Source organism: Saccopteryx bilineata, chromosome 2 (genome assembly GCF_036850765.1).
Source record: "Saccopteryx bilineata isolate mSacBil1 chromosome 2, mSacBil1_pri_phased_curated, whole genome shotgun sequence".
NCBI lineage: Eukaryota > Metazoa > Chordata > Mammalia > Chiroptera > Emballonuridae > Saccopteryx > Saccopteryx bilineata.
The window spans coordinates 392,783,841-392,806,866 of NC_089491.1; the positions used below are offsets into that span (position 1 = coordinate 392,783,841).

At 47.2% G+C, this 23,026-nt stretch overlaps 1 protein-coding gene across 2 annotated transcripts in view; it reads right to left on the reverse strand.

The window, feature by feature from the left end:
• Window positions 1-11,287: 11,287 nt before the first annotated feature.
• SLC47A1 (solute carrier family 47 member 1) overlaps window positions 11,288-23,026 on the reverse strand; it is a 43,601-nt gene continuing 31,862 nt past the window's right edge. The window contains exons 15-18 of one of the 2 annotated variants that reach the window (XM_066264383.1): window positions 21,180-21,242; window positions 15,123-15,217; window positions 13,603-13,678; window positions 11,288-11,919 (exon numbers count right to left, since the gene is read on the reverse strand). In XM_066264383.1, the coding sequence (XP_066120480.1) occupies window positions 11,690-11,919; window positions 13,603-13,678; window positions 15,123-15,217; window positions 21,180-21,242 (464 nt within the window). In that variant the 3' untranslated portion in view covers window positions 11,288-11,689. The remainder of the gene's footprint in view (window positions 11,920-13,602; window positions 13,679-15,122; window positions 15,218-21,179; window positions 21,243-23,026) is intronic. The other variant, XM_066264384.1, reaches the window with a different exon arrangement.

Consider the following 23,026-nt stretch of genomic DNA (forward strand, 5'->3'; position numbering starts at 1 on the left):
AAAGGGAACGTAAATTATGAGCAGATCATTCTACTTTCTAAGAAACCAAATTAGGGCCAGAAAAGAGATAGAAGTCTAGGGCAAAACATTATAACCCCCCACGTGGCTTCCCATTGGCTGAGTCACAGAGGGTTCTTCCCATTGGCTGAGTCACAGAGGGTTTCTCATTGGCTGGTTGTGTTGGGGGAAATCTTCCTCCTGCTTGAATAGCAGTAGACATATTTCCTGTTGGGAATATGCAAGGTACCCTCTCTTCCTGTGGAGGTCTGTAACTGAGCTGCAAATGCATGGGAGCTCCCCCTTTCAAGCTTCTTGTCTCCTCAAGAAGAGGAGACAAGAAGCTTGAAACTCAGCTGACATGAGTTTTCCTTTTTTTTAGAAATTTTCATTTTCATAATAACAATGAGTTTTATTTTCTTTAATTAGCAGACTAAGCGAATGCTGGAGTAGATATTCAAGATATATATATATATATATATATATATTTTAAATTTTTTATTTATTCATTTTAGAGAGGACAGAGAAAGAGAGGGGAGAGACAGAGAGAGAGAATGGGGGGAGGAGCTGGAAGCATCAACTCCCATATGTGCCTTGACCAGGCAAGCCCAGGGTTTCGAACCAGCGACCTTAGCATTTCCAGGTCGACGCTTTATCCACTGCGCCACCACAGGTCAGGCTCAAGATATATTTAAATAGCTCCTTTCTGTTCTGTATCCTCCTGGTACATTTTTACAATGAAAAAATTTTTTGAATCAGTTCCATTGCTCTGAAATTTCAAGTTTGCAGCTGTCACAAGAGCTTCCTTTTGTCCTCACAAACAGAGGTGCTTAGTTTCTTAATCTTGGCTTTTTGGAGAGGTCATTTAATGGCTTAATGAGTAACTGTCTTCAATGTCATCTCTCTTTTCAAAGTCCAGTACAGGCTGGGAGCCTATGGGGAATTTACTAATGTCAAGATGAATTTTGAATTCTCTGTTTGGGACAGAGAATGATCAAGTACTTAACACTGTCTCATCTCTGCCAAGCATTGTCCTACACATCAGAAAAATACCTTTTATTAAAAAGCAACTAGCAAGAACAACTGCCATAATGAGCTGCTGGGGTTTTACAATTCAACTCTACTTTTAAAAAAGCAAAAATGGTCCTGGCCAGTTGGCTCAGTGGTAAAGCATCGTCTGGCATATGGATGTCCCGGGTTCAGTTCCCAGTCAGGGCACACAGGAGAAGAGCCCATCTGCTTCTCCACCCTTCCCCCTCTTGCTTCTCTCTCTTTCTCTCTCTCTCTCTCTTCTCCTGCTGCAGCCATGGCTTGATTGGAGTGAGTTGGCTGTGGGCACTGAGGATGGCTCCATGGTCACCCCCTTAGTCACTAGAAAATGGCTCTGGTTGCCACCAAGCAAGGGCGCCAGATGGGCAGAGCATCGCCACCTCGTGGGCTTGCTGGGTGGATTCTAATCCAGGTTCATGCTGGGGTTTGTGTCTGCTTCCCCACCTCTCACTAAATTAAAGAAAAAATAAATAAAACCTCTCCCCTATTGGACTCTAAGCTCCTTTAGCATAATTGGGGATCAATGAGAAAAATATATATATATATAAAGAATTATCTTTTTTTTAAATTTTTTATTTATTCATTTCAGAGAGGAGAGGGAGAGACAGAGAAAGAGAGAGAGAGGAGAGACAGTGAGAGAGAAGGGGGGGAGGAGCTGGAAGCATCAACTCCCATATGTGCCTTGACCAGGCAAGCCCAGGGTTTCGAACCGGTGACCTCTGCATTTCCAGGTCAACGCTTTATCCACTGTGCCACCACAGGTCAGGCCTATAAAGAATTATCTTAGGAAATATTTTGGTGTTATCATCTTAGAAAAATAGTAGCTTGTTTTTCTATTTTTATCGGTCAGTTGTCTGTTTGTAGGCCTCGTTTTATAAATCTTTTTTGTCCGTGGTTTCTTAAAAAGCAATATGCTAAGTGCCAGTGACCCGTAGGAAGTGCATGGGGACAGAACCACACCTGTGCATATAGGATCGGGATCTTGACTGCGCTAGCATCTTTGTGTTGAGTTGTTAGCCTTACCTGGTGCATCGGGTTTGAGACGAGATGGATAGGAAATGGACTTGGGGGAGGCATTCTTGACAAAGACACACGAAGGTGGGTTTAGAAACACAAACTGTCACAGTCTAAGTTTCAACCACCCTCTAGTTTTGTCCCTTTTGATTTTTCTAATGATGCTGTATTATGTCTTTCCTATCTTTGGTTTGAGTTATGGAGAGAGTCAAGTGTATGGTACATTAAGTTGGACCATAAACTACCCAGTAGATAACACCATTTATCTTTAGACTTTATTCCTTTTATTGGTGTTCAGTAACACCGAAGGACACAGTGCAAAAGAAAAAAAAAAAAGAAACAAGTTAAACTTAACCACCATAGCCTGACCTGTGGTGGCGCAGTCGATAAAGCATCAACCTGGAATGCTGAAGCCGCCTGTTCAGAAACCCCGGGCTTTCTTAGAATTGAATATCTTGCTTCTTCCAGGGGAGCATTTCATTGTCCTCAAAAATTAATTGCTGGAACTTCCAAGCTGGTGAACATGTGGAGGTTTGGAGAGCTCAGAGGGGCATGGGCCCTCCGCGCCCCTCCCCACATGCCTCCCTTGCCCAATGCGCCTGCCTCTTCCTTCTGCCTGTTCCTGAGTTCTGTGCTGTCATAATCAGTGGGTGATCTAGTTGGACTATAGATCACACGACATCTTGCATCTCCAGGATCTCCCGGGTTCTAAGAGTTTTTAAGCTGGTTTGATGAAAGAGCATGGTATCCACTGGGAAGAACGACAGATGGTTCTGATTTACTCAGGGTGGATGGTAACCACTCACCTTCTCTACTGGGGTTTAAAGACATTGAACGTAACAGTTCACATAAGAGTTGTATGTGAGTTCCTCACACCAACTTTTAGTGGCCTTACGTCCTATCCACACCTACTTTCCTGCCTCCCAGAGAACCTAGGGACCAAGGAGCAGGGCTTTCAGCTGCGTGTTTTATTGCTGTAGTGCCAGGTGACGTTTCTCAGTCAGGAGCTGCATCCTTTGATGATGAAGGCATCGCTGTTTTTTGCCCTTCAGTTCACATACTTCTCATGGAATTGTCCTTTGCCTTATATAAATTTTAGATCAACATCTACTCAAAAAGCCAACTGCATTTTTTTTGTGTGTGTGTGGCAGAGACAGAGAGAGTCAGAGAGAGGGACAGACAGACAGGAAGGGAGAGAGGTGAGAAATATCAATTCTTCGTTGCGGTTCCTTAATTGTCCATTGATTGATTTCTTATATGTACCTTGACCGAGGGGGCTATAGCAGACTGAGTGACCCCTTGCTTGAGCCAGTGACCCTGGGCTCAAGCTGGTGAGCCTTGCTCAAACTGGATGAGCCCGCGCTCAAGCTGACGACCTCGGGGTCTCGAACCCAGGTCCTCTGCATCCCAGTCCGACGCTCTATCCACTGCACCACCACCTGGTCAGGCACCAACTGGAATTTTTATTGGGAGTACCATCACATCTATAGATCGGTTTGGGGAGAATTGTCCTCTAAACAATAGGATAACCTGGTGGAGGCCCATGGCAAACAGTTTGTCAATCTGTAAAAAACTGGAACCCTGAGCGGGTAGCTCAGTTGGTGAGAGGATCGTTCTGATAAGCAAAGGCTGTGGGTTTGATCCCTGGTCAGGGCACATATAGGAACAGATCAATGTTTCTTTTTTTCTCTCTGTTTCTCTCTCCCTCTTTCCCTTTCTCTCTTTCTAGACTCAATCAATAAATTTTTAAAAATTATAAAAATTTGATCTGTGTTTTGGACAGTGTGCTGCTTCTTATTGTATTGCTACATGGTCTGTGGTTGGGGATAGTTACATGTTTGTTATTAGCCTTATCCCCACTGCAGGTATTTATGTTCTTACTGACACAGAGATGCAACAGTGTTGCTTCAGAAGCAATGCCATTCAGGGGTTGTATCACCTGTACTTTACTACCTAAATGGAATGTGACTGCATGGCACTAATGCATGCTATGGTTTTAAAATTAAAGTCATTTGTTCATATATCCACTAGAATTATTATTATTTTTTCTGCAGGAAAGATTTTGACTACAGTCTTTCATTACCACAAATCATAGAGTCAAGTCTCCCACATTTGGGGAGAACTGCAGGGTTGTGGGCGTCCAGGGTGCAATGGAAAAACCACCATTGTGATCATGGCATATTCTAGTAAACTCACCCCGTCAGCAACAGGTCACGTGATGAGATCAAGCCACTTAACAAGAGTGACATAGAACAAGCAATTGAAAAGTTCCACTGATAAAAACTAGAAAAGGACAGAAGGGGTTTAATTAGTACAAAATTTCCAGTTTCAAACACAATTAGACTTTTATAATTCTATTTTGAAGTTGTTTGGAGAAAACTTTATTCCTATGGACAGCTACTTATCTTTTATGCTTATTATTGACTGGTTTCCCTTGTAATATTTTTTGGGTCCATACTTCTTTGCATTAGGGCATTATAAAAATACCAAAAGCTAGAAAATTACAAAAACTAACAACACCTAAGACACAAAATTTTAAAAATCTATTTAGACACAACTCTCAATGTTAATGGCCCTGGCCGGTTGGCTCAGTGAATGGAGCATAGGACTGGCGTGTGGATGTCCTGGTTTTGGTACCTGGTCAGGGCACACATGAGAAGCGACCATCTGCTTCTCTTCCCTTTCCTCCCCCCCTTCTCTCTCTCTCTCTCCTCTCTCTCTCTTTCTCTCTCTCTCTCTTCTCTCCTCACAGCCAGTGGCTCGGTTAGTCCAAGCATCAGCCTCAGGTTTTGAGGATAGTTCAGTTGATTCGAGCATCGGCCCCAGATGGGGGTTGCTGGGTGGATCCGGGTTAGGGAGAATGCAGGGGTCTATCTCCCTTCCCTTCACTCAAATAAAATAATAATAATAATAATAATAATAATAATAATGTTAAAAAGGTAAGTGCGTTTTTAACAAGATAAAACACTTTAAAAATGTGAGAGCTCACAGTTCTTATAAACACCAATGCTTCCATGCATAGATACTCTCACAAAATGTTTTAAAATAAAACTGACAACAACGTGAATAATTTGAAACGGCTCGTTTTGCAAGAACTAGTGTGATAGCACACGAGATGGAAGGAAAGACTGGCAGTGTGGACCTCTGGAACACGCTACAGCACACGTGACCTAATATCTACGGCACGTAAAAATACTTTAAATGTTGTCCTAAAATCTGGTAGCAGTTAAAAAAAGAAAAAAAGAAAGAGAAACAATGTGTATTATCAGAAGATCTCTCAAAGGGAATCAGATTTAAAAAACATTAAAAATAGATTACAACTTGTGTCAGTATTTTAACTCAAATTTCTAAAGTAGTGATTGAGAATGACCAGCCTATCACAAACTGTCTAATCAAGGTGAGACGGCTGATTGCTAATTCTGCAATTACAAACATATGCTAGGCAAGTGCTTATACTGTGGGCCTATATGCCAGACAGGTTTGAAAGAAAAAAAAAACTTTAACTAGTAACTCTAGCATGAATCAATAGGTTGCAGTGGGTATATGTAGAATTCCTTAAACTGTGGAGACAGGTTACAATCTATCACCTCCCATTATACTCCTAGGACAGGAGTCGGGAACCTATGACTCGCGAACCAGATGTGGTGTTTTTTTATTATTATTATTATTTTTTATTTTTCTGAAGCTGGAAACAGGGAGAGACAGTCAGACAGACTCCCGCATGCGCCCAACTGGGATCCACCCGGCACGCCCACCAGGGGCGATGCTCTGCCCATCCTGGGTGTCGCCATGTTGCGACCAGAGCCACTCTAGCGCCTGGGGCAGAGGCCACAGAGCCATCCCCAGCGCCCGGGCCATCTTTGCTCCAATGGAGCCTTGGCTGCGGGAAGGGAAGAGAGAGACAGAGAGGAAAGCGCGGCGGAGGGGTGGAGAAGCAAATGGGCGCTTCTCCTGTGTGCCCTGGCCGGGAATCGAACCTGGGTCCTCCGCACACTAGGCCGACGCTCTACTGCTGAGCCAACCGGCCAGGGCCAGATGTGGCTCTTTTGATGGCTGCATCTGGCTCGCAGACAAATCTTTAATAAAAATAATAATAATAACAACGTTAAAAATATAAAACATTCTCACGTATTACAGTCCATTCTTTTCCTACTGCTCATGTTCATGGTTGCGGGTGGCTGGAACCAATCACAGCTGTCCTCCGGGACAACACCAAATTTTTATTGGATAATGCATAACATACACGGGTTGTTGTATGGCTCTCATGGAATTACATTTTAAAATATGTGGCGTCTATGGCTCTCTCACCCAAAATGGTTCCCGACCCCTGACCTAGGAGAATAACTCAGTGTAAATAAACATCGCACCCTTCAGAAATCTATAGCAACCAGAAAATAAAACTAAGGTTTTCTTGACTCAAATCTGTCAGGTAGGTTGCTGAATTTGCACTGCCTGTGGCTTTCCAAAAGCCATGTAGTGGTTACAAAAACTATCCATATGAAAATATAAGTTACTGTTGCATCAAATCAGAACTGTGGAAGTATTTCTCAAATGCCAGCAGTTGACAATTAAGCACTTTAGCACATCCATGTTGTAATTAAGCTGCATCACTGTAGCAAATAACTATGGGTCTTTACTAAAATGTTAAAAAAAAATCAGAAAATTGCTTTGGCCCCTAATACTTCGCCTGGAAGTTCTGCCCATGAAATTTCAGCTTTCACAAGTTTACATATCATTTGGCAAAATCACAAGCTAACAGAGGTGGAGATGGGGGTTTGAACAGTCAAGAAAGCAAAATATAGAAATATTAAATATCCATGGTTTCCATAGTATCACCTATCATAGTATCAAAATCAAGGGCAATAGACAGTTAATTGGTATGTTTGATTCACTGAATGCAAGCTGAGATTGATGCATATCCAAAAACGCTGTTGCAGTGCTTTTTAAAAGGACAGAACAAATATCATAGTAACACCATCTGTAGATATTGCTGAACACAAGACTTCCCCTGAGGTGCAAATATCAAACACCTTGAACAGCCTTACACATGGGCCTCAGTAAATAGTTGATTACAGCACTACATCTATTGCAATCAAAGGTGGTGGTGTTGACAGACGTTATCATAGTAATTTTTTTTTCAGAGACAGAGAGTTAGAGATAGGCAGAAATGGAGAGAGATGAGAAGCATCAATTTTTCGTTGTGATACCTTAGTTGTTCATTGATTGCTTTCTCATATGTGCCTTGACCGTGGGCCTTCAGCAGACCGAGTAATCCCTTGCTTGAACCAGCAACCTTGGGTCCAAGCTGGTGAGCCTTGCTCAAACCAGATGAGCCTGCGCTCAAGTTGGCGACCTCAGGATCTCGAACCTGGGTCCTCCGCATCCCAGTTCTGATGCCCTTCCACTGCACCACTGCCTGGTCAGGCCATAGTAATATATATTTTTTAATACTTTATTTATTTGTTATTTCAGAAAGAGGAGAGGGAGGGAGGGAGATAGAGAGAGAGAGAGAGAGAGAAGGGGGAGGAGTAGGAAGCATCAACTCCCATATGTGCCATGACCAGGCAAGCCCAGGGTTTCGAACCGGTGACCTTAGCATTTCAGGTAGATGCTTTATCCACTGTGCCACCACAGGTCAGGCCATAGTAATATTTTTTAACAAGAACAAGCTAGGCCTGACCTGTGGTGGCACAGTGGATAAAGCGTCGACCTGGAAATGCTGAGGTCGCCAGTTCAAAACCCTGGGCTTGCCTGGTCAAGGCACATATGGGAGTTGATGCTTCCAGCTCCTCCCCCCTTCTTTCTCTCTCTATCTCTCTCTCTCTCCTCTCTAAAAATGAATAAATAAAATATAAAAAAAAACAAAACAAACATTTACTTGACATTTTCCCAATTGCTTGCATATTATAAAATGTGTATAATCAGCCCTGGCCGGTTGGCTCAGTGGTAGAGCATTGGCCTGGCGTGCAGAAGTCCCAGGTTCGATTCCCGGCCAGGGCACACAGGAGAAGCGCCCATCTGCTTCTCCACCCCTCCCCCCCTCCTTCCTCTCTGTCTCTCTCTTCCCCTCCTGCAGCCAAGGCTCCATTGGAGCAAAGATGGCTCGGGCGCTGGGGATGGCTCCTTGGCCTCTGCCCCAGGCGCTAGAGTGGCTCTGGTCGCGACAGAGCGACGCCCCGGAGGGGCAGAGCATCGCCCCCTGGTGGGCAGAGTGTCGCCCCCTGGTGGGTGTGCCGGGTGGATCCCGGTCGGGTGCATGCGGGAGTCTGTCTGTCTCTCCCCGTTTCCAGCTTCAGAAAAATACAAAAAAAAAAAAAAGTGTATAATCAGTAATAAAGTTGAAAAATCTGTATGTTTTTAAATCCCATAGGCTTTCCTTCAAATAAAACCATTAAGTAACAGAGAAATAAAAGTAGAGGGGAGATGACCGTCATAGTAATGGTAGTCAGAGATACAACTGATCTCTACTCTCGAAATTTCAACAAAGTGAGCAGCTATAACTCAACGAAGGAACCCCGGCTGGGCTCGAAGGCTTGCCTGAAATATCTGCATATCGAATGGACTAAAGGTGGAAAGGGTGAAAATGGAGGGCGGAGGATAAGAAGCACTTGGAGGCTCCAGAGAGGAGAGTGGCCAGGAGTGTCTGGTTTTCTGCCTGCCGGGGCTCCGGAGAGCAGAGAAATCTGGAATGACCGGGTCTTCTTCAGCTGGGAGGAGCGGAGAGATTGGCGGGCAGTTGGAGGGGCACTGAACCTAGTGCTCAGTGTCCAGTGCTCTGCCTGCAGCCCACACTCAGGGCAGAGACAGAGATATACAAAGTGCAGCCCTCCCAGCCTCCCAGACCCCGCCTCCCACCCCTCATGCCTAAGAAAAACGGCAGAGACATTCACCACAGCTGGTCCTGTAAAGTCACTCTTTCCCCTGAAGAACAAAGGTACTCTGTGTCTGGTCCCCTGGCTGCTGAGACACTGAGAGGGGCACCCAGAGGCCTGAGACCATCACTGCTAAAGCTGCAAACCTCACTGCAAATCCTACCCATCATCATGACGGTAACCCCATCTTCATTATTGGGACAGCAGCTTCACTGGGAGGCTGACCTGGGGATGTCACAGAGCTAAAACTTGTAATCCAGTGCCGTCTGCTAGACCCGTGGTCGGCAAACTCATTAGTCAGCAGAGCCAAATATCAACAGTACAACGATTGAAATTTCTTTTGAGAGCCACATTTTTTAAACTTAAACTATATAGGTAGATACTTTCCTTATCGAGGTAGCGCCCACACGTGGTATTTTGTGGAAGAGCCACACTCAAGGGGCCAAAGAGCCACATGGGGCTCATGAGTCACAGTTTGCCGACCACTGCACTAGACTATGATAGAATAACTTCTCCTTTTTTTCTATTTGGGGTCTTTTTAGGTTCTTTGTTTTGGTTGTTGTTGTTTTGTTTTGTTTTGATCTTTTGTTCTTTGTGTTTTCTGGTGGTTTTTCTCTTTTAATTTTAAAATTAATTCTTTATTTTTACTTTCTTATTTTTATTTTTCATTTATTTATTTTATTTTTATTTATTTATTTATTTATTTATTTGTATTTTTCTGAAGCTGGAAACGGGGATAAACAGACAGACTCCCGCATGCACCTGACCGGGATCCACCTGGCATGCCCACCAGGGGCGACGCTCTGCCCACCAGGGGGCGATGCTCTGCCCCTCCGGGGCGTCGCTCTGTCGCGACCAGAGCCATTCTAGTGCCTGGGGCAGAGGCCAAGGAGCCATCCCCAGTGCCCGGGCCATCTTTGCTCCAATGGAGCCTCGCTGCGGGAGGGGAAGAGAGAGATAGAGAAGAAGGAGAGGGGGAGGGGTGGAGAAGCAGATGGGCGCTTCTCCTGTGTGCCCTGGCCGGTAATCGAACCCGGGACTTCTGCATGCCAGGCCGACGCTCTACCACTGAGCCAACTGGCCAGGGCCTATTTTTATTTTTTGTTGTATTTTATGTGATTCCTTAACAAGTTCACTCTCGAATGCCATCAAGGCAGAACAAAATGAATACTGTGACTACCCAACAAAGAGATGCAGTTCAGAAAGAAAATTTTAAAAATCTCCAGAAAGCAATCTCAATCACATGGATACCTCTGAGTTAAACAATAGAGCATTCAAAATTGAAGTCCTGAAAATACTCAGTGAGATGTGAGAAAACACTGATCGGGAACTGGAGGAGCTCAGAAAACAAACCAAGGAGATTGAAACTTTAAAAACAGAAGTGAAGGGCTCAATACATGAATTGAAAAATGAGGTAGAGCCAGTTTAGCTAATAGAACAGGTAAGACAGAGGAGAGAATCAGTGACACTGAAGACAGACAACTAGAGATGCCACAGAGAGAAGAAGAAAGGGACTCAAGAATTTTTAAAAATGAGATTCTGAGAAGGCGATGGAGTAGGCAGACATTCCTATTGCTGCTACCTCTCAGGGCCAAATTGGAGTTACAACTAAACTTAAGAACAATCATCCTGGCCCTGGCTGGTTGGCTCAGTGGTAGAGCATCGGCCCAGCACGCAGATGTTTCAGGTTTGACTCCTGGTCAGGGCACACAGGAGAAGCAACCATCTGCTTCTCCAACCCTCCCCCTCCCCTTCTCTTATCTCTCCTCCCACAACCAGTGGTTCAACCAGTTCAAAGGTCAGCCCCAGGCACTGAGGATGGCTCCATGGAGTCTCTACCTCAGGTGCTAAAAATAGCTCAGTTGCCAGCATGGCTCCAGATGGGCAGAGCTTGGCCCCAGACAGGGTTGCCAGGTGGATCCCAGTCAGGGTGCATGCAGGAATCTGTCCCTCTATCTCCCCTCCTTTCATTTGGAAAAGAAGGAAACAAGTAGGAAAAGGCCTGACTTCTTCCTCCAGCTAACTCTTCAAACCCCTTATTTTTCTCTGTGGGATGTTCAGCAGGCTGGAATAAAGACGAAGCACTGGTTTCCAGTGGAGCCGCAGCCTACAGCTTTACCCCTCCTGTCCTCTGCCAATCCACCGTCAGTCCAAACGGATATCATGATGGGACCTTAACAGGAAGTGTGCTGATCGACGCCACGGACTCCTCTCTTCTGAATAATCTGCCTTTCCCCACTTTCGCTCCTTGAGCATCTTCAGCGCCCTCCGTGACTGAGATCTGACCCCAGGTGAACACTAACAGATGTCATCTCCCGTGGAATAACAATATAACACACAAGGAAAGATATATGGCAACATGTATTTAAATAATTCAGATAGCAACAGTCAGTCCTTCAGCGGCTCAGAACATGGGTTTGTAACTAAAGGAAAACAAAACAAAACAGTAGGCAGAATATTAGAGCCGTACATGAATGTGGTCAGTACACAATGGTCCTCGGTTGAGACAGGGGTGGATGGATTACTCCTCTCACGTAATCTTTCAGACATCGTCTTGGACCAGAACAGAATACAGTCCTTCCCTCAGCTCCTTCTCTTCACTAGAAAATAGATCTTTGAACTCTCAATCCTTGAAATCCACGAGCACAGTTGAAATGACCGTAAGTGGGGACACGGATTCCCACCCCTGGGCCTATGAATTATTTGCTTGTGAGCTCAGAAGTGTCCCCCTGGCCTGCCCTTTCTTGCCACGTGAACTAAACCGCGACACACACTCTCACTAAAATCCCCGCCAGCAGGATGGAAACGACCCCGAGGAGCAGAAGCCCCCGTCGCAACACCAACTGCCTCCCGGTCAACTTGGTCACGTCCCTTGGCTGGACCCGAATGACGTGGTCTTCCTGGCGCATCTGCTGATCCTGCTGCTGGCTCTCGTCCTTTTTGTCCACACTTCTCATTAAAATGTCTTCCTGGCTCTCAGGGCCCACTGAGGGGGAAAAGGAACTGAATTAGTAGCTTAAAAGGATTTTTTTTTTTTTTTTTGCCCCATCCGTATAAAAGAAATAGAAAAGGTGAAGCGTATTGTGTGTTGCTAGCTGGGAGGAAGTTGATTCAGGAAGCAGTTGTTACGCTGGAGGAATGCAAGGAATTCTATCTCAGAGTGCCTCTCCCTTCCTTCACGGGAACACTGACATGTCTGGGTCCTCCGAGGAGCTCGGCCCCGCCGCAAGCACTAGAGAAATGGGAAGCTCTCGGAGTTAAAAGTCATAAGGGAAGTTTTCGAGGGACCGATACTCACATGATCATTTCGGAAAGAAATAATTCAAAGCCATTGAAGACGGATGTGAGTCTTCACATGGAAGGTCTAATAAGTAACCAGCAGGACAGTGAGTCGGACCTAGATTTAGTTTCGTGACCCTTCAGAATAGTAGGCATTAAAAAAAAAAATCTCCTAAAAGCTTCCCAAGAGAGAGCATAAAGGCAGATGACCTCACGGAACAAGAAGAAGACGGGCACTGACTGCTTGACCAGCGCCAGCGGACATCAGGAACGTTAGCACGCCCTCGGAGCTCTGAGAGAAGATCATTCCAAACAGCGGAGCAGCGCCTCCCGCTTCTGAAACGCTTCCTCTGAGCCCGGCACTACTCTCGGCAGGCACGTGTGGGAGCCCCCTGAGCGCTCACAGCTACTGTTCTTACCCTGGCTCTGTACAGGCGGTGGGCGCTAGAGAACTTGGACCAGCCCCTTCTCTGAAGAGAACTATGAAAATGAAAAATGTCATCTTGAAGGTGTCAGAGCACTAAAATATAATAAAAAGCCAGGCATCTATCTGGGCAGGATTTAGAGGCAGGTGGAAACCCAAACCCGGGTGAGCCAGCCAGGCTTGGTGGTGGTGGTGGGAGGGGCAGGGGTCACTTTTGACCTGAGAGTTTTCCGTCTGGACCTAGCAGTGCTTTGGAGAGATCATCCAAGAATTAAGGATGAACCACAAGGACATCAGCCCTTATGCCGGTCACCTTGGGGTCAGCCAGGCTGCCTAGAAACTTCCATTCCTCCAACTGCTCTAGAGACTGCTCATAACGGGGTCAGGCAGAAGCCGAGGCAGATCCTGACAGAAATGGACCACTGCCTGCAATTCGGGATCAGTCCAGGCACTCAAGAGGGTTTGGGTGGTGAAGGGGCAGGACTGGTAGGAGGGCCTGACTGCACACCTCAGGATCGGGGAGAACCCCACCTGTGTGCCTCCAGGACAGGAGGACCCCACGGAAACAAACACTCCAACGCCAGTTTCCAAGATAAGATCAAAGCACAGGACTGCCAGGGCATGAGAAACACCCGGGGAATGTTTGCCCGGGCACCTTGACGTCGCCAGCGGCAGCCTTGAATGATCCTTACAGCGGTCTGTTCTGTTAACGCTCGGAACTCGAGCCAACACAGCTCCAGTCCCTGTACCTCCCATTGTTTGGTTGTTTTTTTTTTTTTAAGTTTATTGTTTGTTTCTGAAACATGACTTCCCTATTTAGATGGCAGCTCCCAGCAGCAAACCTAGCTGTGTCCTGCAGATGGCCCCTCCGGGACCCCTGAGAGAGAGAGAGAGAAAGAGAGAGAAAGAGAGAGAGAGAGAGAGAGAGACACGCCTGTTCCACACGTGGGGGCGGTGACAGCATACCTGGGTGAAGGGAGTCTTGAGGGAGGGAAGTCCCATCCTGGGCCATGTTTAGTTTTACGTTGGCATGTACCTGAGCCTGCAAGGTGAAATGCAAAGTGAACCCACGGGGCTCGGCCCCTGTGCAGCTAGAACCTCTGACCTGGACGCCCCAGTTCAGGAGAAGCCAAGCCATGGCTCTTCCTTGACGTGCAACATAGGAACTTCTCTAGTTCACAAACGGAACTGCCCTTCGTGGCGACTGACACGGGGTCAGGGTTGGACGTGAAGCAGAAGAAGGGGAAGATGGGGACCAAGGTCATTTAGGGTCATCCCTTCTTTCTCCTTCATCTCACTTATCTATCCCCTATTTCTTAGACCCCCGCACGGACCTAGAAAGTTGGAGAGAAACATGCGCACAAGTATCCTAATGTGGTATTTTGGGATTGTAAAAACAACAACAAACAATGTTAGGATGAATTTCATGGCATACCACCTTTCCAGTTCCAAATTTCACCCTGAAATGGGCTTTTCAGGCACAATGGAGGGCAGCCTAACACAGGACACAAAGAAAGGGACCCCGTTTTTCTAGTCAACGAATAAACAAAGGGGCCTGGAGAAAGCAAGGCTCATCTTGGCCCCTCATGTCTGAATTCAATGCAGTCTCAACAATAACGACAGCCCTGGCAAGTTGGCTCAATGGTAGAGCGTCAGCCCAGCATGTGGATGTCCCAGGTTCAATTCCTAGTCCGGGCACACAGAAGAATCAATCATCTGTTTCTCCACCTCTCCCCTTCTCCTTCTCTCTTCTCTCTCTTCCCCTCCCACAGCCATGGCTGGATTGGATTGGCTTGAGCAAGTTGGCCCCAGGCACTGAGGATGGCTCGTGGCCTCTTCCTCAGGCACTAAAAATAGCTCAGTTGCCAAGCAATGGAGCAATGGCCCCAGATGGGCAGAGCATGGTGGATCCCAGTCGGTAGCATGCAGAAATCTGTCTCTCTGCCTCCCCTCATCTCACTTAAATTAAAAAATAAAATAACAGCCTGACAAGGTGGTGGCACAGTGGATAGAGAGTCGGACTGGGATGCGGAAGGACCCAGGTTCGAGACCCCAGGATAGCCAGCTTGAGCGTGGGCTCATCTGGCTTGAGCAAAAAAAGCTCACTAGCGTGGACCCAAGGTCACTGGCTCGAACGGGGGCTTACTCGGTCTGCTGAAGGCCCACAGTCAAGGCACGTATGAGAAAGCAATCAATGAACAACTACGGTGTCGCAACAAAAAACTGATGATTGATGCTTCTCATCTCTCTCCGTTCCTGTCTGTCTGTCCCTATCTATCCCTCTATCTGACTCTCTCTCTGTCCCTGTAAAAAATAAAAAATTAAAAAAAATTAAAAAATAAAATAACAAAAAAGTAGCATCTGTGATAAAAAGTGAAAGAACCTTCCAAAAGGAGGAGAGAGAGAGAGAGAAGTACCAGCCAAAGCTAATTCTGTTTGTTTTCTGGGAGAGGAACGTTTACCAGGATAACAATGAGCATAGTTACCTGTTGACAGGCTTTTTCCCAATTTAGCCGAGAAATAAAGCCGAGAAAACACACTGCTTGGCAGACCGTACAGATGATGATCCCAGACCACAGACCTGGATGTGGAAATAGTTCACAGAGGTTAACTCAGCGGAACGCCAGCCGGCCTCAGGGAGCACAACTGATTCCCTTCAGAGAACCCACGTTTCCGGCTGCGGTCGAGCCAGAGACCTCTGTCCCTGGCTCTCCCCTTTGGTTTTTCAGAAGGCTCTGGGGGTCCAGGGCTCCCCCAGGCTACTTCTTGGCTTTTTTGGGTCTTGGAACAAACATTCGGAATCATAATGCTCAGCTATTAGGAAGAGTGACACATGCCTGACCAGGCGGTGGCGCAGTGGATAGAGCGTTGGACTGGGACACGGAGGACCCAGGTTCGAGACCCCGAGGTCGCCAGGTTGAGCACAGGCTCATCTGGTTTGAGCAAAGCTCACCAGCTTGGACCCAAGGTCACTGGCTTGAGCAAGGGGTCACTTGGTCTGCTGAAGGCCTGCGGTCAAAGCACATATGAGAAAACAATCAATGAACAACTAAGGTGTCGCAATGAAAAATTGATGCTTCTCATCTCTCTCCCTTCCTGTCTGTCTATCCCTCTCTCTGACTCTCTGTCAAAAAAAGAAGAGTGACACTTACAAGGAAATACAATTTCCACCAGGACAAATGACACCCTGTTTCTAATAGGACTACTAAACTACCGTGCCCTGTTTATTTATTTGCGTATTTATTCAAACAAGGGAACTGACAAGTTAAATATACAGAAGTCACCAGCCACCTGCAGTACTAGAGCCCCCTCCCCGGGAGCCACCTGGTGATGCAGAGAGACATCACATCCAAGGAGGGGCTGAGCGGTTAGGGAGGACGGGACAAGCCTCGGAAATCCCAAGGTGCCCAAATCCTCAAACTCTACCGACTAAACCAGGGGTCTCAAACTCAACTCAGCATGTGGGCCGCAGAGCAAGATCACAGCCGTTGGGCGGGCCGCACTAGGTCTACAAAAGGCAACTGTTACGCAACACTTTTCTCACTGCAGTTGAAAACAAAAAAAAAATCAGTACAACAAGCACAATCGTACATGCAGTTTACTCAGTGTCACAAAAAGACCAGAAACTGTAGTTCGCATCACAACTGCTGTTAACTAAGCTAATATCTAGCTAGGATGCTAGAGAAATGAAAAATACAAGTAGGCCCCTAGGCTTACTTAATTTTATCCAAAATATTTTGAACTTCGTGGATTAGTCTGCGGGCCGCACAAAATTGTTCAGCGGGCCGCATGCAGGCCGCGGGCCGCGAGTTTGAGACCCCTGGACTAAACCCACAGGTAATACAGAGGGGGACCCCAAGTGATGGGGGGGGCTGGGGGTCATTTCCGGTCGACAGCGAAACTCGAATGACCTCAGAAACTCTAACAATAGATGTGAGAGAATAAATATCCAAAGGTCAAACCATAAAAAAAAATAAAAAAAAAAGAACCTTGACCTACAACCAAAAGCAACCAACCTGTCCAGAAAACCGACCCTTGATCTGCAATCCCAGGAGCCCGGCCTGCGCGCGCGTGTGCACGCGCGCTCTCTCTCTCTCTCTCTCTATATATATATCTATATCTATATATATATATATATACACTTCAGCAGTCGGGTTGGGAGGCCAGATGTGCCTGGCCAGGGACAGTCTAGGAAACTGAATAACAAGTTCTGTAACCATTGATCCGACATGGCCGGGACATGGTCGATCAATAACTGACAGCTTCCTTAACTCTTGTCCCTGCTTCCAACTTGGGACCTGCCAGAGAACACCAAACATACACCCTCTAACCAATTGTGCAGGAGGCCCCGCTTCTTGTTAAACCTGCCTCCAGCCTCCCCAAGCCCACAATGGCCTCCATGGGGGTGCACCCTCTGTTCCCCTGAAGAGTCCTCCCGCTCCTCCGCCTTGCCTTTGAGTCTCCGCCAAAATGCAAGCGCAGGGAGCGACTCCCTTCCTGAGAGCCTTTATTTGTTCCTTGTGGTTGGTCACTGTTTATTTTGGGATAGGGGTTAAAAGTTGTTACATTGGAACAGGAGAAACAGACGTTTGCCACGCAATTAAATAGCCACATTAAGGAGTCTTTCTTTCAAAAGTCAGGCGGGACCAATGAGGGAACTAGCAGTCCATAAACTTAGGACCCACACACACTCAGGAGCAAGCTTTAATATTTTTTTTAATATATATTTTTTTATTTATTCATTATAGCGAGGGGAGAGAGAGTGAGAGAGAGAAGGGGGGAGGAGCAGGAAGCATTCAACTCCCATATGTGCCTTGACCAGGCAAGCCCAGGGTTTTGAACCGGCAACCTCAGCGTTTCCAGATTGATGCTTTATCCACTGCGCCACCACAGGTCAGGCCTCAGGAGCAAGCTTTAAAAGGCACAGTTACATTCTGGCCAGGGTAAAACAAAGCAGTGAAGCAAACTCATTTTACAATGTTGATCTATAGGATTAATTCAGGGAGAAACATTCAGGGCCCATCTGCAACCCTGTGAAACCCTAAGGCCACACACAGCCTTGCAAGACTAGCCCCAAAGCCAGGGGTAGGGAGTCTTTTAGAAAAAGTAAATTCTGGGCCCTGGCCGGTTGGCTCAGTGATAGAGCGTCGGCCTGGCATGCAGGAGTCCAGGGTTCAATTCCCGGCCAGGGCACACAGGAGAAGCGCCCATCTGCTTCTCCACCCCTCCCCCCTCCTTCCTCTCTGTCTCTCTCTTCTCCTCCCGCAGCCAAGGCTCCATTGGAGCAAAGTTGGCCTGGGTGCTGAGGATGGCTCTGTGGCCTCTGCCCCAGGCACTAGAATGGCTCTGGTTGCAACAGAGCAATGCCCCAGATGGGCGGAGCATCGCCCCCTGGTGGGCATGCCGGGTGGATCCCGGTCGGGCGCATGCGGGAGTTTGTCTGACTGCCTCCCCGTTTCCAACTTCAGAAAAATACAAAAAAAAAAAAAAAAAAAAAATTAGAAAAAGTAAATTCTGCTAAAAGTCTTTTTGTTTTAGAGAAAGTGAGTTCTGCTAAAAGTGACTTATGCTAAGGGCCTTTCTTTTCTACATTTCAAAGTAAGGTGGCCAAACTGGGGCTAATGGTTTATGGGTTAAGGTGCCCGGCTTCAGGGCAAAGTTTACAACTCTGCTCCTGCGTGCCAATCATGTAATCAGCCTGACATGTAGACTAAAGTTGGGGACTGCCTGCCATTCTGATAACAGACCAGTAAAAACCAGTATCCAGTATATCAAATCCAGCGTTCCCAACCCATGGAAATGACACGCTCCGCCTGTCTTAGACAGAATTTAACCAGCTATCTCCGGCTGTAACTTGATTCCAGCAGTTTCACTACAGGCTCACTGTTTGAAAGATGCTGTTCTGTCTGCCCTGGCCAGATGGCTCAATTGGTTAGAGTGCCGACCGGAAGCACAGAGGTTGCCGGTCCAATCCCCGGTCAGGGCACATAGAAGAACAGATCGACATTCCTCTCTCTCTCTCTCTCCCTCTCTGGCTAAAAATCAATAATTTTGTGGGTTTTTTTGTATTTTTCTGAAGCTGGAAATGGGGAGAGACAGTCAGACAGACTCCCGCATGTGCCCGACCGGGGTCCACCTGGCACGCCCACCAGGGGCGACGCTCTGCCCACCAAGGGGCGATGTTCTACCCCTTCGGGGCATTGCTCTGCCGCAACCAGAGCCACTCTAGCGCCTGGGGCAGAGGCCAAGGAGCCATCCCCAGCGCCCGGGCCATCTTTGCTCCAATGGAGCCTTGGCTGCGGGAGGGGAAGAGAGAGACAGAGAGGAAGGAGAGGGGGAGGGGTGGAGAAGCAGATGGGCGCTTCTCCTATGTGCCCTGGCCGGGAATCGAACCTGGGTCCCCCGCACGCCAGGCCAACGCTCTACCGCTGAGCCAACCGGCCAGGGCCCAATCAATAAATTTTTAAAAATTAAAAAAAAAAATTGTGCCTGGCTGGATAGCTTGGTGAGTTAGAGTGTTGTTCCTGATAGGGTTGCAGGTGGGGACCAGGCCCCCTCCACCCTTAAGAGGACAAAGGGACACTGACAAACTGGATGTTCCAGGTCACTACCCCCTGGGCATCCCGGTGACTCACGCAGGTGTGGAAGGTCCCCTAGCTTACTTACAGTTAACCCTATTTCCTGTAACGACTACCAGCCCCCAGCCCCCTCGAGCCCCCTACTTAACCCGACCTGTTACAGAACCGGTTGCTGACCCCCACCTTGCCTTAGGAGTCAGCCCAGCAGGTGACACCCCCCTAATAAATATTTTTTAACCTTCGGCCGACTTTACGGTCCCGAAGCACAGAGTTTGCTGGTTCGATCCCCAGTCAGGGTGCGTACAGAAACAGATCAATGTTCCTATCTCTCTCCCTTCCTCTCTCGCTAAAATCAATAAATAAACGTTAAAAAAAATGGCTGTTGACAACAGGCTCAACCTAAGAACCTTAAAACAGGAAGGTTATCAGAATTCCGAGCCCAGGAGTCGGCGTGTTTGTAAAGCTTGCCAGGAAATTACGGCCGTCGTTAGGATTTGCGGGCGTCGTCCACGGGGACCTGTGGCCTCCTCAGACTCCCTCGGGGACTTTGTGTAGGCATTCTACAGCCCCTCTCAGAGCAGACAGAATATTCAAAACCAGGTAGTACTATACTTATTTTTATTTTAAGTGGTGGGTGACAGAGCCTGACTGCAGACTTCTCAAAGAGCCCTCACTTCCCTGGAGTCCTCAACATTTTTTATTGGGATATAATTGACAAGACAGCCTTCTAGTCATTTCAGGTGTCCAACATGACGATTCCATCCTGGGACATTAAGCTGACCCCCGAATAACGCGGGGTGAAGAGGCGACAGGGGCCCGTGCAGTGGACAACGCCCATACAATTTCTGGCTCTCCCAAAGCGTAACTGCAGTTGGCCCTTTGCATCCAGATCCAGCCAGTATTTTCAACCCACAGTTGGGAAACTGCTATTGGGAATGCAAAAAGATTGTTTTGACCCACGGTTGACTGAATCCATAGATGCAAAATCAGAGGATACGAAGGGTTGGCTGTATTTATTGAAAAAAAAAAAAAAAGGAAAGAAAGAAAGAAAGAAAGAAAGAGCCTGACCAGGCGGTGGCGCAGTGGATAGAGCGTCAGACTGCGACGCAGAAGACCCAGGTTCGAAACCCCGAGGTCACCGGCTTGGGTGCGGGCTCATCAGCTTGAGCGTGGGCTCATTGGCTTGAGTGTGGGATCATAGACATGACCCCCTGGTCACTGGCTTGAGCAAGGGGTCACTTGCTCAGCTCTAGCGTCCAGGTCAGAGCACATATGAGAAAGCAATCAATGAACAACTAATGTGCTGCAACAAAGAACTGATACTTCTCATCTCTCTCCCTTCCTGTCTGTCACACACACACACACACACACACACACACACACACGAAATACACGTATAAGTGAACCTGTGCCATTCAAATCCATGCTGTTCAAAAGGTCAGCTGAATTGTGAGATGATTACCCCAATAAGTCCAGTTAAGATACCACCTCATATAATACAATGATTTTTCTTACGATGTGACCTTTTAAGATCTACTTTTTTACCAACTTTCAAATATACAATATGAATAGTACTATTAACTATAGTCACCAGCTGGTACATGATACTCTCCTTGACTTATTTATTTTATACCTGGAAGTTTGTACCCCAGCATTTTTTTTTATAAGTGATTCCTAAGTGCTTGTACTTTGCATGTGGCAGGTATAGCTGTTAGGTAAGTTGGTGAGCCTAGTATAGCACCTGGGACACAGAGAAATCTATATTTTCACGTGGATGCCTCCAATATTTCCCTGAGCTCTGCCATCGTCAAATCTAAAATATGAGTAATGCCAGAAACTCAGCTAAATAATTTTCTGAGCCATGACGCAAGCCCAGGAAATGTTACATTGGCAATGGCATTCTCCGTTCATCTCACATATTTTTCATTAAAATATTATTGAACTTGAGAAAAAAATGTGCAACACCGTGGGACACTTTGGACTGGAAGTTCACTCTGGGTATCGGATGACTTCTCATCACCTCTGAACCTGCCAAGAACCAACAGATGAAAACAAACCGTCACACTGTAGTCAGTCACAAATTCTAGTGTAATCAAGTATTAACTGCCAATGGATTCCAGATTATTATTTTAGAAATCAAAGATGGGCAGTCAACTCTTTCCCCTTCTATAAAGAAAAAATAATAGCTCTGGTAATTTCAGATCCTGTAGATTAAGTTCTTTTTCCCAAATGTACAGTGTGTCCGTCAAGTCACGGTACACTTTTTTGACCAGTCACAGGAAAGCAACAAAAGACGATAGAAATGTGAAATCTGCACCAAATAAAAGGAAAATTCTCCCAGTTTCATACCTATTCAGTGTGGTTCGATGTGGGCTCACGCACAGATTTTTTAGGGCTCCTTAGGTAGCTATCCCATAGAGCCTCTACAGACTCGTCACTGACTGATGGCCTACCAGAACGGGGTTTCTCCACCAAACTGCCGGTTTTCTTCAACTGCTTATCCCACCTAGTAATGTTATTCCTATGTGGTGGCGCTTCGTTATAAATGCGCCGATATTCACGTTGCACTTTGGTCATGGATTCTAATATAGCGAGCCACAGAATACACTGAACTTTCCTCTGTACCGTCCACATCTCAACTGGCATGGCCATGGGCTGCTCTGCTGTATAGAAAATATGATGTTTCTATCGTCTTTTGTTGCTTTCCTGTGACCAGTCAAAAGTGCACCATGACTTTACGGACACACTGTAGTGAGCTGATAAAGAGCTCCCCTCCACCCTCGTCTTCCTTCTGAGTTGTTCACACGCACAACAGCCATGGCCTTGGGGACTAGGGAGAGACACAAGACACACGGCTTAGAAGTTGTACCAGGCTGGCCCTGGCCAGTTGGCTCAGTGGTAGAGCATTGGCCTGGTGTGTGAATGTCCTGGTTCAATTCCCGGTCAGGGCACACAGGAGAAGTGACCACCTGCTTCTCCATACCTCCCCCTCTTGCTTCTCTCTCTCTCTCTCTCTCTCTTTTTCTCCTGCAGCCAGGGCTCCATTGGAGCGAGTTGGCCTTGGGCACTGAGTATGGCTCCATGGCCTCAGACTCAGGTGCTAAGAACAGCTTGGCTGCTGAGCAACGGAGCAGCACCCCAGATGGGCAGAGCATCGCCCCCTAGTGGGCTTGCTGGGTGGATCCCAGTGGAGGCACATGCGGGAGTCTGTCTATCTCCCCTCCTCTCACTGAATTAAAAAAATAAAGTGGCACCAGGCCAGAAGTGCAGGTTGTGGAGTGGCCTGAGGGGACACGGAGAACCCAGCTCCGGGACTGCCCTGTGCGCTGCCCTCTATGAATCCTCCCAACTGCCTTGGCTAAGACCGAGGGGACATGGTTCCAGGGTGGGGACTGCCACCGCGGATACTCCCACAGCTCTGTGAGAGTCACACCAAGGCTGTCCAGCGCCCCTGCCCCTGCCTCAACCACAAACATTCCAGTCTGGTCAGTCTATGATGGCCTCAGGCAGTCCTGCAGGCTCACTCTCAGGGCCTCACCACACACGCAAGGGCCGTCACCAACGGGTGGACAGAGCTGGAGCCACAACGGGTCCATTTCCGAATGCTTCTAGAAGCAGCAGCCTCTGCTGTCGGCAACTTTGGAGAAGTGATTTTTTTTTTTTTTCATTTCTCTGAAGCTAGAAACAGGGAGGCAGTCAGACAGACTCCCGCATGCGCCTGACCGGGTTCCACCCGGCATGCCCACCAGAGGGCGATGCTCTGTCACCACCAGAGCCACTCTAGCGCCTGGGGCAGAGGCCACAGAGCCATC